The sequence below is a fragment of the Protomyctophum parallelum genome (assembly GCF_964188405.1).
Source record: "Protomyctophum parallelum genome assembly, chromosome: 7".
NCBI classification, from domain to species: Eukaryota; Metazoa; Chordata; class Actinopteri; order Myctophiformes; family Myctophidae; genus Protomyctophum; species Protomyctophum parallelum.
In genome coordinates, this window is record NC_139705.1 from 42,545,442 (window position 1) to 42,559,278 (window position 13,837).

At 44.8% G+C, this 13,837-nt stretch overlaps 2 protein-coding genes across 2 annotated transcripts in view; one reads left to right on the forward strand and one right to left on the reverse strand.

The window, feature by feature from the left end:
• Positions 1 to 12,564, reverse strand: part of spo11 (SPO11 initiator of meiotic double stranded breaks) — a gene marked incomplete at both ends in the record, with an annotated part of 16,214 nt that extends 3,650 nt beyond the window's left edge. The window contains 6 exons of the mRNA XM_083769850.1: positions 151 to 185; positions 1,091 to 1,199; positions 1,528 to 1,594; positions 2,685 to 2,773; positions 4,053 to 4,166; positions 12,542 to 12,564. Coding sequence (XP_083625976.1) covers positions 151 to 185; positions 1,091 to 1,199; positions 1,528 to 1,594; positions 2,685 to 2,773; positions 4,053 to 4,166; positions 12,542 to 12,564 — 437 coding nt within the window. The remainder of the gene's footprint in view (positions 1 to 150; positions 186 to 1,090; positions 1,200 to 1,527; positions 1,595 to 2,684; positions 2,774 to 4,052; positions 4,167 to 12,541) is intronic.
• bmp7b (bone morphogenetic protein 7b) overlaps positions 12,307 to 13,837 on the forward strand; it is a 34,158-nt gene continuing 32,627 nt past the window's right edge. The window contains exon 1 of the mRNA XM_083769222.1: positions 12,307 to 13,017. Coding sequence (XP_083625348.1) covers positions 12,627 to 13,017 — 391 coding nt within the window. The 5' untranslated portion in view covers positions 12,307 to 12,626. The remainder of the gene's footprint in view (positions 13,018 to 13,837) is intronic.

Genomic DNA, 13,837 nt, shown 5'->3' on the forward strand with positions numbered 1-13,837 from the left:
TAACGCGCACGCACGCACGCACGCACACACGCACGCACGCACACACACACACACACACACACACACACACACACACACACATTATGTACACAAACTTTTGACACTGACTGCCTCTTTGAATCAAGTTTAATTCAATTGCCGTTTGATCACGAGAACCATAAGAGAATTGTTCCACAGGTGTTTCCCTGAGATATGAGGCAGAGAGAATTCTTAAAACACTAAACTCACACTAACACATTACATGTGTTGGACTTGAACTCATCATAACAAAGCATATCAAAAGACGTTTTGCTACACGGTTTAATACACATGTGAGTGAGTATTAACTCTTTTCGCACACAGTCACACATGCAGCCTTCCACACCACCACCTAGTGCTGGCCATATTGTTTCGATATCATGACATGAGTCCTTTTTCCGGGACAAGCTCAATTCAGCAAAAATAGCAGATATACAATTTCTCAATGCGCAGCAATACGATGCGCTGTGAGCTTGTATATTGGCTATTTTCTGCAAAGATATTTGGTATTGAGTGAAAATAGGAGCACAGAGCTCCCCCTTCTCCACTCAGCCAAAATATACATAAAATAGCCCTAAAAAAAACATCCATTCTTCTGATCACATGGCATATCCAGTGGTGTAAAGTAACTAAGTACATGTAGGTATTTTACTATTTACCTACCGGTACTTGAGTATTTCCAATTTTCCAAACTTTTACTTCTACTACAATTATTTAATCTTGAGTTACTTTGTAGATTTGGATTATAATTACAAAACATACATTAACCACTTCAGATTTACTGTATATAGATCGAGCTTGTACGTAGATCTGCTATTTTCAGAATGGCATTCTGCATAACTTCCGGGTTTGATGATGATGTCACGCGCATACCCTCTATACTTTTGTTTTACTCAAGTACATTTTGAATTCTGGACTTTTACTTGTAACAGAGTATTTCTACATTGCAGTATTGATACTTTTACAAACAGAATGTGAGCGGTTTTTCCACCATTGGGCATATCAGAAACGTACCACATGGAGATAAAAAATGTGAGTGTTTTTTCCACCACTGGGCATATCAGAAACGTACCACATGGAGATTCCTTCGAGATACCCTGAGCATGCAGGAGATGTCGTCCACGATACGATCCACAGCTCTCTGAGAGACAAACAGCTTTGTGTCACTGTAATAGATGTCCCTGTAGAAACATGGCAAAACTATGACTGTCAAGGGCAACTTTGGCAAATGTTACACAGTTTAATATGCTTCAATTATAAAAATGACTACATAAAGTCAATACAAAACCTCTCAGACAATATGGTTTGGCTTAACCACTTATGCCCTATTTAAGCCCTCACAAAATGTTAGACAGCAGAATAGCAGTTCTACAAGCTCCAAAAACTAAATATTTTGAACTTTTAAAAAGTGTTTCACCTATAATGCCAAGATCAAGGTTAAAAGTGGTTAATCTGGCTGCACTGAGTGCCATTTTAAATGTGCAGACTTGAAAATAGATGAGAAATCACCTTTTTGTTGCATACGAGTTGCTCTGGACAAGTTTGTAGATGATTTCCAGAATCTTGATAAAGTGCGCTACAGAAAAACAAATCAATTAAAAAAAAAGACTGTGATCTGGCATATTTATTTACCCAGACTATACTGTGTTTTATTTTTTATTTTCAAGGAAGCAACTGGATTCCATTTATTTCAGAACAATATAAAAACTCTACTTGCAGAGATACAGTGAGTACGTAATAGCGTTATAGCGAAGTCCTGTACTGATTAATTGGATCCAATCACTGTACATAAATTATTTTATTTATTTATTTTACAATGTAATCTGGGAAAATGGATTGTTTATAAATGCAAGTGATATAAAGGCTAAGGATGTTTTGACTCTCCAGAACATTATTTGTTGCAGTTTTTGACATGATCCCATATCTGTATGCACGTGTGAGTACATGTGCAATACATGACTGTTTAAATGACATGTGTTTGCAAGCAGAAGATTAAAACATGGGTGGGACGGAGGAGAATGATTGTTATGTTATGTCAACAATATTCTCATGAGTGATAGTGTCATTCTCCTATGAATAATGGAATTGTATTTACTTTCAGTTGTAATTAAGATGATGTCTGGCAACATGTGATCTGTTGCTATTTTATTGATTTGAAAACATAATAAAGTAGAACTATTGTGGTTGCACTGACAACCTGGCTGGGAAATGAATTCCGTCTTGAATTCTTCATGAATTTGTTGCTCTTCATGTGGGAAGACATTTGCACACTTGTAATTCATGGGTTTATACTAGAACGTTCTGTTCTTGATGAATTCTTTCTTGCCATTTATATTACATATTATTGTGATGTCACTCCTGTTTGATTGGACATTATATTGTCCAATCAGAAAAGTAACAGAAGATGGACTTTTGGTGTTACAGAAAAGGTTACAAAAAAACATCCATTGAACTCAATGAAAAAAAAAGAGAGGTTTACTTGAGTGTCTCTAAATGGACACTTTACAGGTCTGTAACTTTGAGAGTGTACAAATGGAATCAAATGGACCATTTGTACACTCTCAGAGTTATGGCAGTCCTTGAAATTAAGAAAATACTTTGAGAACCACATACTGTAAAGGCAATGTGGAATGTGGAAAAGTGTGTGAGTGCTTTTTCTTTCTTACCAAATCTAGTGGCAGACGTGGGATCGTCGCAGCGAATTGTGGAGCAAATGCTTTCTGTACTCATCAGAAGACCAACATCATTGTCAAAACTGAAAAAGGGAAATCAGAAAAAAAGAAAGAAAAAAAAAAGATAAAAGATAAATCAATTTACAACTCAAGTGGAAAATAGTGGAGGGGGTGGGGTCCATGAAAGAATTCCACACAGATCATACATGGAACACTCACCCCTGACAGCCCCCCACCTGCTAGCCTTGGAAAAATCCCTAGACCCTGGGGGCTACTACCTGTGAGAGAGCCCCCCCCCCCTCCCTCCCCCTCAGCATGTTGTTTCCTCCGGGAAACCTTTGGCTCTCAAACTGTGAGATTCTCACTTTTGAAAGGGCCCGAGCTAGAATGTGCTTTAAGCTGCATGAGGTTTGATCTAAAGTCGACTCGACAGTATGCTTTGTTCTGAGCATGAGGTCCCCACAGCCTAGGCACATTAAAGACCTCAGCAAACCACCAGATTTGTGTGTGTGGTTGGGTGTGTGTGTGCCTGTGTATGTGTGGGTGGCTGGGTGGCTGGGTGTGTTTTTGGGTGTGGGTACGCATGTGTGGACAACACACACACACACACACACACACACACACACACACACTGACTCACACACACACAAATCTGCAGAACAGCGCTTTTCAATTCCTTATCAAAGTGACATCTTTTAAGATAAGAAGGCAGGAATTCAGTCACTTCGACCTCGATCTCTGGGAGTTAAGGATCAAGATGAAGTTGTTGCTTTTTTAAATCACTTGTTTAGCTCTCAGTTCAAGCACGATGGTATAACGTTGCTGTCGGGTGGAAGCCTGTATGTCCAAAACAGTTCTTTTTCATTTGATTGTGAACTTGTCATGTACTGAAATATGGACATAAGAGGTTTCTGCCCAACAGTGACGATAACTTACGACTGCAAAGAAGCACTGATTTCCTCTGTAAATAAATGAACGATGCAGTAATTTGAACAGCTTGTGTGGCCTGACCTCCCACAGAATTCTATGTGGGCAATTGTTGATATGTTTTTTATACAAGATGAATGCATGTGTTTATCTTGTAAATGTCAGAGAGCTTACATGGCTGCCACACAGACGGTGTCGTAACGTTAATACCAGGGGCACAACAGTTAATTAAAAATAATCAATTTTAATACAATAATCGAATAATAAAATAGCATAAGCCTGCAAGAGTTAACCACTTTTAAACCTGGCACCCCTATTTAATTTTGGGCATGTCATTATTGGTAAAAAAAAAAAGAAAGAAAAAAATAAGTAAGTGAAAACAGAAGATCTACTTGCTTGTAGATAAGCTTGTAGATCTGCTATTTTAGCTATTACCTCACATTGGCCCAACTGGACCTGTTGGGCACCTTGAGGACCGGAGCTTCCCCTTTAGACAGACTGGTCACAAGTCCCTGGATGACCCGTTCAATCTGCCTCAGGACCTCCTGGCTGTGGGGTTCATGACAATACAATAGCTCTGGTCCATAGCTCAATACGACTGAACTGAAAGTAGTGTAGTCTATAGCTGTAGTGTGGTCATTTTACACATTTTGCTGAAACCTGACAGAAAAGATACAGTAAATATGGGCCTATTTGTATTTGACCGCAGACCCCCATCTGAAATATTTTGTGACAGCCAGGACCCTCCAAAATTGTTCATATTAATTTTGTTCAACTACAAGCTCTATTTTATTTTCAAATAGTCGATGTAGCTATAAGGCCCAAACCACAGTACCACACACACCATGAGGGTCTCATTGGGACAAAATGTTTTTTAAGGTAAACCCATTACCCATATACTCTAAGGGGAAACCACACCAATACAACTTCATGCAACTCAATGAGTTGCATTGGTGTGGTCACTGGTTTGTCCCAATTCGACCCTTTGGTGTGGTTTGGGCTATGGGCGCGTTCGGAAATATAGCAGTCACTGACTGCACACTGTGCTGTGCAATGCAAACTAATAAGCGAGTGCGCTCCGGTACGGTATACCAAACGCTATAGTCGAAAAGTGGTTACGTGATTTTTAAATTAATTATGCAGCTATATTAACTAATTTAGCTGGAACCCCACTGGCCCTGGAAAACCTTCAAGGACTCAGTCTCCACCTCCAGGGGGTCCTCCCCACATTTCTAAAGTTTCAGAATCAATGCGGCATTGTTATTACCTTGTACAGTAAGTTTGTGTTTCAGCTTAAATTGCTGTCAGTAAGGCGTCAGTTAGCTGCTAGCTTCCTTTGTGTCCTTTTTAACTTTTATAGTTAGCTGGTGTAAGCTCACCTGTCTGTTTCCTCGCCGACAACATGGTCAGTGCGTTCTTTAGATAACAATTCTACTCGTAGTCTGTCAATTTCAGCAAACTGTTCCATCATTGAGAAGCCACGCGTGAAGGCTCTTACGTTATGACGTATCCGCGAGAAAGAAAGGCAGAGAGAGTGAGTGAGTGAAGTGAGAGAGAGAGAGAGAGAGAGAGAGAGAGAGAGAGAGAGAGAGAGAGAGAGTGTGTGTGTAGGCTACGTGTGTGTGTGTGTGTGTGTGTGTGTGTGTGTGTGTGTGTGTGCGTGTGTGTGTGTGTGTGTGTGTGTGTGTGTGTGTGTGTGTGTGTGTGTGTGTGTGTGTGTGTGTGTGCGTGCGTGCGTGCTATTTGTGTTATTTTTTGCAATATTTGACATTTTGTGGGCCGTGATGTCCCGCCATAGCTTAATTAAAGGACCACTTCACCACATTTTAACCTATCTTCATATAATTGGCCCTCACTAAAATGCATGATAAAATACCACAACTCTTTCCTACTCAGTCTGTGTCTCAGGAGTGCTGTTTGGCAGTTCAGAAACCCGTCCACCAGTGACATGATCGTTAGGCAGATCTTTAATTTTAAACAAGATTATTTTAATTATTATAATTTAGATTTTTATTATCATGAGAATGATGGCTTCCATTTTCGCATTGCAACCATGGCACTGGTGGACGAGTTTCTGAACTGCCCACCGCCGTCCCAAGACACAGACTGAGTAGAAATGAACCCACAATCACACACGCACGCACGCACGCACGCACGCACGCACACACACACACACACACACACACACACAAAAAATTCATTCATTCATTCATTCATTCATTCATTCATTCATTCACACAAATGCACGCACGGACACACGCGGTAACACGGACACGCGCGCACACACACGGACACACACACGCACACACACTCCCTCTTTAGTTCTCATTTGGGAGCATTAGTGGGCTTATAATATTGGAATCATGATGTCACTACAGAGAAACCAGCTTAGATCCCAAAATATTAGGTCATTCACCATCATTGGGAGTCCCCCACCCCACCTTGTTAAGATGTGCTGGCAGGCAGGCATGCTGTGTGTGTTTGTGGAGCGCAGTGTGCTGAAGGCCTGTTTGGAACGTGTGGGAGCAAAGATCTAAAGAGAGGAGGTCTGTGCCCCTGACCTGACCCTGAATAGCTCCTAACGGGCAGCTTGTCTCCTGAGTGGCTTTGACAAGCTGCTTCCTTGGTAATGTCTCTTAATTGTTAAGTAATTGCTATCTCTCAGTGACGTGGGATGACCTTTTAGCTATACTTGACCAGAAAGAAAAGAAGAAAAAAAAGAAAAAGGATGGCCACAAAACCTGGGGCCCCTGGAAGACAGTGGGAAGAATAACTATGTACATTAATCAAGTACTGTACTTTGATGTACTTTTATTTACCCCGGTGTTTCCATTTCATGATACTCCATGAATCTCTCAGAATCAAGTTTTGTACTTTTTACTCCATTACATTTATTTGACAGCTGTTTACGGTAGGCCTAGTTAGGCCTACTATAGTTACTTTGCAGATTTAGAATGCAGCAAATTATTAATCTAAAATCTGATCTACAAGCTCATAACCCGATAAAATAGGGCTTAATTTGTTTATGATCAATATAATTACAGTCCAATATTTAACATGATACTGTATGGTAGCCTATGATACTGATATGGGCATTAGGCTACTTTTGTACTTTTACTTAAATTAAGTATAAGATTTTGAATGCAGGACATTTTACTTGTAACAAAGTATGTTTAAACTGTGGTATTGTTACTTTTACTTTAATACTTCCAGCACCTATATCCATCGGCTCATAACTTGTAGATCTGCTGTGTAACTTTTGGAATATCTTGAAACATTTTAACAACATAAATCTTGTATTGTCTTGGCAAATTATTTTCAGATGGGGTTCTGCAGACAAAATATATTACACAGCAAGCCCAAAATAAGCAACTACAAGAAAAGAAAAAAAAACGCACCCACAACTACCAATAAGTACTAGTGACTTTACAGAAACACAAACACAAACTCGCTTATAATATAAGCAGAGCTGGCAACGCTGACTTCTTCCACCACTGCTTCCATCCCTGAAAGGCGGAGGAGACCCCTGCCGTTTTCCTCGGGCTGGGAGAGAGTTCTGTGAAGTGTGAGGCTCTGAGCTCAGGAGACAGAGTGCAACGAGTCATGTGCTGGTCTCGGGACGAGCGTTTGTGCCGGGCAGAAGAGGGGGGGGCACAAGGTAGTGGTGGGAGGGGTCAGTGGGCTGGGGGGGGGGGGGGGGGGGACTGTCGGGTCAGAGGAAAGAGAGTGGAGGTGCAGGTGAGGGGGATTAGCTGTGGCTAGAGGCCCAAAGAAACTAAATACAGATCTGTCAACCTAATCCTCACAAATAGAAAACAGAGCCACCCAGACCCCCTCCCGCCCACCACCCCACCCCCTTAACAATCCACCATCCACAAAACACACACACACACACACGCACACACACGCATATCTCCCTAACGCAGGCTCTCCTGTTCCTCTGTTTCTCATCAGCGTTTAGCCCAGGCCAGTCCCCCCACCCTCCCACCACCCCCGGCCAGCGGTGGCGGTGGCAGCCCACTCCTCTGGGCCAGCATGCCGGTGACTGATCACCCAGGGCTCTACCCCAGATTGACAGCTGAGTACAGGCTCACAGAGTGACGAGAAAAAGGCCTCTCTCTCTCTCGCGCCACAGAGACAAGGATCTAAATGAGGAACTCAGAGGCCGGGCATTTTTTATCAAGCCCTCACACCTCGGTAATGGACACTGATAAAGTGCATGGCCCCAGACCCGTCGAGCGGGCACAGAGTCAGGCCTGCATGCCTTCTGCTGATGACACACAAGTGACAGGGTAAGTGAGTGATAACATCCTGCTAGTGGATAAGCCTTACTCAGCTGGGCATTAAGTAAACGCTATCTGGCTGTCAACGGCCCCAAACATAACTGATTTGGGGTCTGGCCTGGTAGGACCGCTGAGAGCCATGAATCAGATCCAACCCACGCCGGTGTTCCATGAGCGCCATATCCTGCTGCAGACAGACGGACAGGAGAAAGAGGAGACAGGGGAAAGTAGTCAGTGAGTGACAGAAAGGAGTAATGCAGGTGCATGGTTTCAAATGTCTTTATCGCCCAAGAAGCTCAGAAGGAAGCGTGTGCCGGACGTGGACACACAAGTTTTCGTCACGCGATGCGAGTCGATTCTTTGGTCTTGTTAATGTCGAGCTCATTGTCTCAGAACGTGAGTATATAGGCCTATAGGATGGTTACAGAGAGTGGGATCTTCAAAAGGAACAGGGCTGCCGCCCCCTCTCTGCTGCCTGTCTCACAGCTGTGTCTCATATGTTCATATATGGGGCCCTGGAAGTGTCAGACACCAGAAGGGGAACATTTGCAATTGCTCAGCCCCACCTGGGCAGGCTGTTTTAACAGGCCGCTGGGCTCTATGGTGCGCACAGTGGGGGCCATGCCCAAAATGTAGACGAGAGCGGATGGAGCAGTCAGACGCAGCGGTGGGGGGTGTTTAGGAGGAGAGGAAAAAATGCCCCCTCCCCTGTTCCTGCACCCCGAACCTGCACTGCTTCATTTGAGGGTCAGTTTACCTTGAAAAGAAGCTTTTTTCTGTACCATCTCGACGGGTTTCCTCGGGCGGACACCTCCGGCTCCTACATCTCAAACTTGGTCCCCCCCATGTCCATGAGAATTCAAAAGGACTGCCTCCTGCCAGTTACCTTGGCAACATGCAACATAAATATTAACCTGACTTCTGAACCCATCCTTTGATCTGGTAAAAAAAAAAATATAATAATAATACAAAATAAGAAATAAAGGGGAGAAAAATGGAAAGAGTCCTATAACCTTCTACAGAAAAGAGTTCATGAAACCAAATGGGCGGGCCCATTTTGTTCCATTTGCATGCACACTCTCTGGAGTGAAATGAACACTGGTGATTTTACCGTGCTAACACGCGGACAAAGGGACAGTGAGAGAAAGTCTTCCACGGGGAGTGTCAGTGTGTTTGTGGTGAGTGTGAGAGAGCTTCACTCCACTGCTGTGTGGTCTTCCACAGAGCCAGGTGTCATGCTCTAACCTGCAGGAGCAGGGAGGTGTGTATTTGTGCAGGCGGGCCAAGACCAAAGCGGGAGGCGTGTGTTTCTGTGTGTGTGTGTGTGTGTGTGTGTGTGTGTGTGTGTGTGTGTGTGTGTGTGTGTATGTGTGTGTGTGCGCGCACGTGCGTACGTGCGCATGTGTGTCTATGAGTGCGAGCGCGCGCCCGCGTGCACCGAGTGCTGCAGGGCAGGAGGTGAGTTTTAACCATGCAGGATTAAAGAGAAATACCTGACATAATGGAGAAAATGGAGCCAAAGGGAGGAACAATAGACCGTGCACGCATCTGTATTGATGCTTAAGTCTTGTTTCGGTCAGTGTAAAGATGTTGTTGGGATCCTGTGTCTGTGTAAACCCAGCGGGGTGAATCATCGGTTCATGAGCGCGGACCTGCAGCTTTACGGCTTTGTTGTCCAGAGAGCGTTTAATAGTAATAGACTTGCCAGTGCATTAGTCACTCCTTCTGTATTTTATTCTTCCACTCTATCAGACCCTCACAGATGTGTTAGCGCTCTTTGTGTACGTGTGTGTGTGTGTGTGTGTGTGTGTGTGTGTGTGTGTGTGTGTGTGTGTGTGTGTGTGTGTGTGTGTGTGTGTGTGTGTGTGTGTGTGCGTGTGTGTGTGTGTAGGAGTGGACGAAGAAAGAAAGAAAGAGAGATGGAGAGAGAGAGAGAGAGAGAGAGAGAGAGAGAGAGAGAGAGAGAGAGAGAGAGAGAGAGAGAGAGAGAGAGGAGAAACGCACAGAGCCAGAGAGGAAGAACAAGAGAGGTAGTAGTGAACGACAGAGGGTTCAAACACTGTTTGTTCTGCTTTACTTCCCCTGGTCAAAGGCCCCTCAGTGCAGCTGGCCCAGGCCTGGCCCCGGTCTGTGCCCACTGTTTACTGTGACTGTCACCGGGGCCATGGAGGTCCAAACAAAGGGGGGTCTGTTCCTATTGTCCAGGCCCAAAGTGTCAGCCCCTCTCTGGGCACTGACTGAGGCCAGGCCTGGGGGTTGCTGGAGAAAAGGGACAGGAGCTCAGCCCTCCCATGCCCCACAGCAAGAGGGAGCGAGGGAGGGAGGGAGAGAGAGACAGAGAGAGAGAGAGGGAGAGATAGATGTATAGTTACTATATAACTGAAACCAAGTCTCTTTCATGTCCTCTGTCGGAAACTGCTGTAATGTAAACACCTGCGGCTATTAGCTGATTCTATCTGAGCGACCGGATAGCAATGTTTATATGTAACAGGCTACTGCTGAAAGGCCATTTAAAAAGCAATAGAGTGTCTCTGGCAGATGATACTGAAAAAAAGAGTAGGAGCAGGCTGCATAGGCATTCTGGCAAACTATATTGAATTGTCATCGGAGAAAAAAAAGGGGGTGCGGAAGTCCTTTGAAGATGAGACCAGACACTTTAAAGTGGACATGGAGGTGAGATTCATCTGGAAGACCCCGAGACACGCCCCCCAACCCCCACCATCCTCTGCTTGCAATTATAGCTCGGAATCTGGCTGCCTCTCTTGCTGTGTGCCATTGAAGTCTTAATTTTATTGTCATAAAATTACCTGGCAAGCTGCAGTCTTAAAACATCTCTCCACTACAAAGCCATTAAAACCAGTCTCTATATATGTAACCCCCCCACTGCCCTTTCCACAGCAAAAAAGGAGGGTGGTGGTGGTGGGGTGGGGGGGATGAGCTCTCACCACATAAAGTGGCCATTAACGGTGGAGAAGGCCATCTGAAATCCCTCCGCCTGCATATGGGCGAGAGGCGAGCAGAGAGCATGCGAGGGTCAGGAGCGTCCCATTAAAGTGTGGTGTTTAAGAGGTGCTGGGGCCAGAGGGGCAGACAGACCGATGCAGCCAGGGAGGAGGCAGCTGCCAAACATCTGCACGTACCCCTCTCTCTCTCTCTCTCTCTCTCTCTCTCTCTCTGCATGTCATGTGCGCTGCATGCTTTTGTGTCATAGACTTCCTGCTCCAACACTTGGGGACACAACGGCTGAAAGGGCTTTCCAGAATGCATTGCACAGGCACTGTACATCAATCGTCTATGACATGATGGCCCTTAATTCCTCCTGCCTATAATTTAGAACCGACTTGAACCCCTTTAAACCCAAACCAGCCATGGTCCACCAGGCTGCTCTTTTTCCTTCTACACCAAAGCTCTTTGCCGAAAATAGCACAAATCGCCGATCTACAATCGGCCCAAAACTTGAGGCAAGTAAATTGACTCTATGATAATGAGAGCCAACCCAGGGCAAAGCCAGGAGGGGAAAGAAGTGCACCACCTACAGTATGTAGACGCACTGCGGCGCGACAGCTTAGCTAACAACACTAGAGCTCAAGAACCTGATGTTAGATGTAGGGAAGTGTGGAGGGCAGCGATCCATGGAGTCCCGAGTTGGTGTTGGGTAGACCTCACTATCACAGTAACTAACTATAACTAACTAACTAACTAACTAACTAACTAACTAACTAACAGAGGATCCCTGTTGAGGACCTGTTGAGGATGTTGCCTTGCGAGTTGTGAGCTTGTAGATCTGCTATTCTCAGTGAACCTTTGACCCCAGCATATAGGGATGCTATAGGTTAATCTGGTTAAATCTTCCTCAACCCGTGTGTGCCAAGATAATCAGCAAGTGCACCTGCAGATCACAGGGAAACTATTATACTGACAACATTGCGTCTTACATGTTTCAACCTCTCTCCCACACACAGTATTCTAGTATTCAGCCGCACAGCCAAATAATTGCCCTATGATTTACCTCCTTAAAGGCAAATAATTACCCCATGATACGAGCAGTCTGTTATTTTCCATAAGCACACTAACACTGAAATGTCTATTGTCACTGTCTGCATGTCTGTCATTACTGAGTCCACACACAATCCATCCATATAGACAGACAGGCAGTGCACCTGGGAACAGGAGGGGCTTGCATGAATATATATAGCTCACTTTAACAGGAGAGGAAATATATTACAAATGTCAACTTGTCATCATAACCTGGTTATTTGCACATGTATCCACCTCAAGCCATTTCACCCCCCCCCCCCCCTCCTCCTCCTCTCTCTCTCTCTCTCTCTCTCTCTCTCTCTCTCTGCCGCTCCACCCAGCACATAGCGCCTCCTCGTTGCGTCCTGCTCTCAGCCGAACGACACACGTCTCATCGCAAGCTGAGCTCCCGTCTCCCCCGACCGACAGCAGTAGCAGACAGAGTGCAAAAAAGGCTATTGGTTGCTGCTGGTTTTGGAGTGTCGTAGATGTGAACGCAGGTCCGTGATCAGAGTTCGGGCTCTGATATCAATTAAAAGGAGGGCTGAAAGTTGACTTGATGTTCCATTCGGGAACGCTTCCCTCAACATGAGGGTCCGTCTTTGATTTGGATATTGAACATACCTGTCGCGAAGTTCAATATCCATCTGGGAGTTTCGGGAAGAGAGAACTTGCGAGGGGCGCAATTACGCACGGACGGCATTTGCAAATGGATAGGCGCGCTCCAGCGTTGTTCCTCCTGTGGGGGTACTACTGCGTCCTGGCGGATACCGTCTTTGCCAACTTCACCCTGGACAACGAGGTCCACTCGAGCTTCATCCACCGTCGGCTAAAGAGCCAGGAGCGCAGGGAGATGCAGCGCGAGATCCTCTCTATCCTCGGCCTGCCGCACCGGCCGCGACCCCACCTCCACGGGAAGCACAACGCGGCCCCCATGTTCATGTTGGACCTGTACAATGCCATGTCCACGGAGGGGGACGAGGACAGATATTCCTACCCCTACAAGCCCGTCTTTACCACCCAGGGCCCCCCGATAGCCAGTCTGCAAGACAACAACTTCTTGAATGATGCGGACATGGTCATGAGCTTCGTTAATTTAGGTAGGATTTGATCTTTTTTATCATAATCATATCAAGTGCACAATGTTTCATTGAATTTGTATTTGTAGCTAGTTACTGTGGCTATTCAAATAAGGCCCAAGTTTCAGTTATTATTATTGACAATATAATCATAAATCCAATATAGTTAAAATGATCAGTGCAAGGGCTATGATATGGGTTTCTAAGTCGCCTCTAAACTAAAGCATGAAGGAATTTGTGTGATGGCTGGCATGCTATTTTGAAACTGTTTCACCTGTTGAGCAGGCCATGTATTATCTATAATAGAGTACCTCTGCACCATGTGTGTGTGTACACAGATGGACAATCACCATGTTTACTGGGTATTAGCTGTTATCTAGCTAATGCCTATAGGAGTGGCACATTCCCGTGTGTCGCTGCTGTCTCTCAAACAGGTGTGAAACATGCAATAATTCAGGCGCGGGGCAGTGTGTGTGTGTGTGTGTGTGTGTGTGTGTGTGTGTGTGTGTGTGTGTCAGGTGTTATCTAGGCTACAGGGGTCATTCAACAGCAGAGTGGGTTCAAAGTGCACTGGTCCTCCCTCATGCACACTGACAAATTGACAATACACAATCATGGCAATCAATGAAGGTCAAAATTGAGTTTGGTCATGCAGGCCCTGTCTTTTTATACCTATAATGTTCTTGTAAGGCCTACACTACATTCTTTCCAACTCAGCAGTTTCGATCAGTTTCAAGTGTTGGCTGTTGAAATGGTATGCCGTTTGTTTCAACACCACTTACCTTATCTAATCGGTTTGTTTTATTGAAATCCCACAGTCTTGCCTCTTGGTCTATTTTAT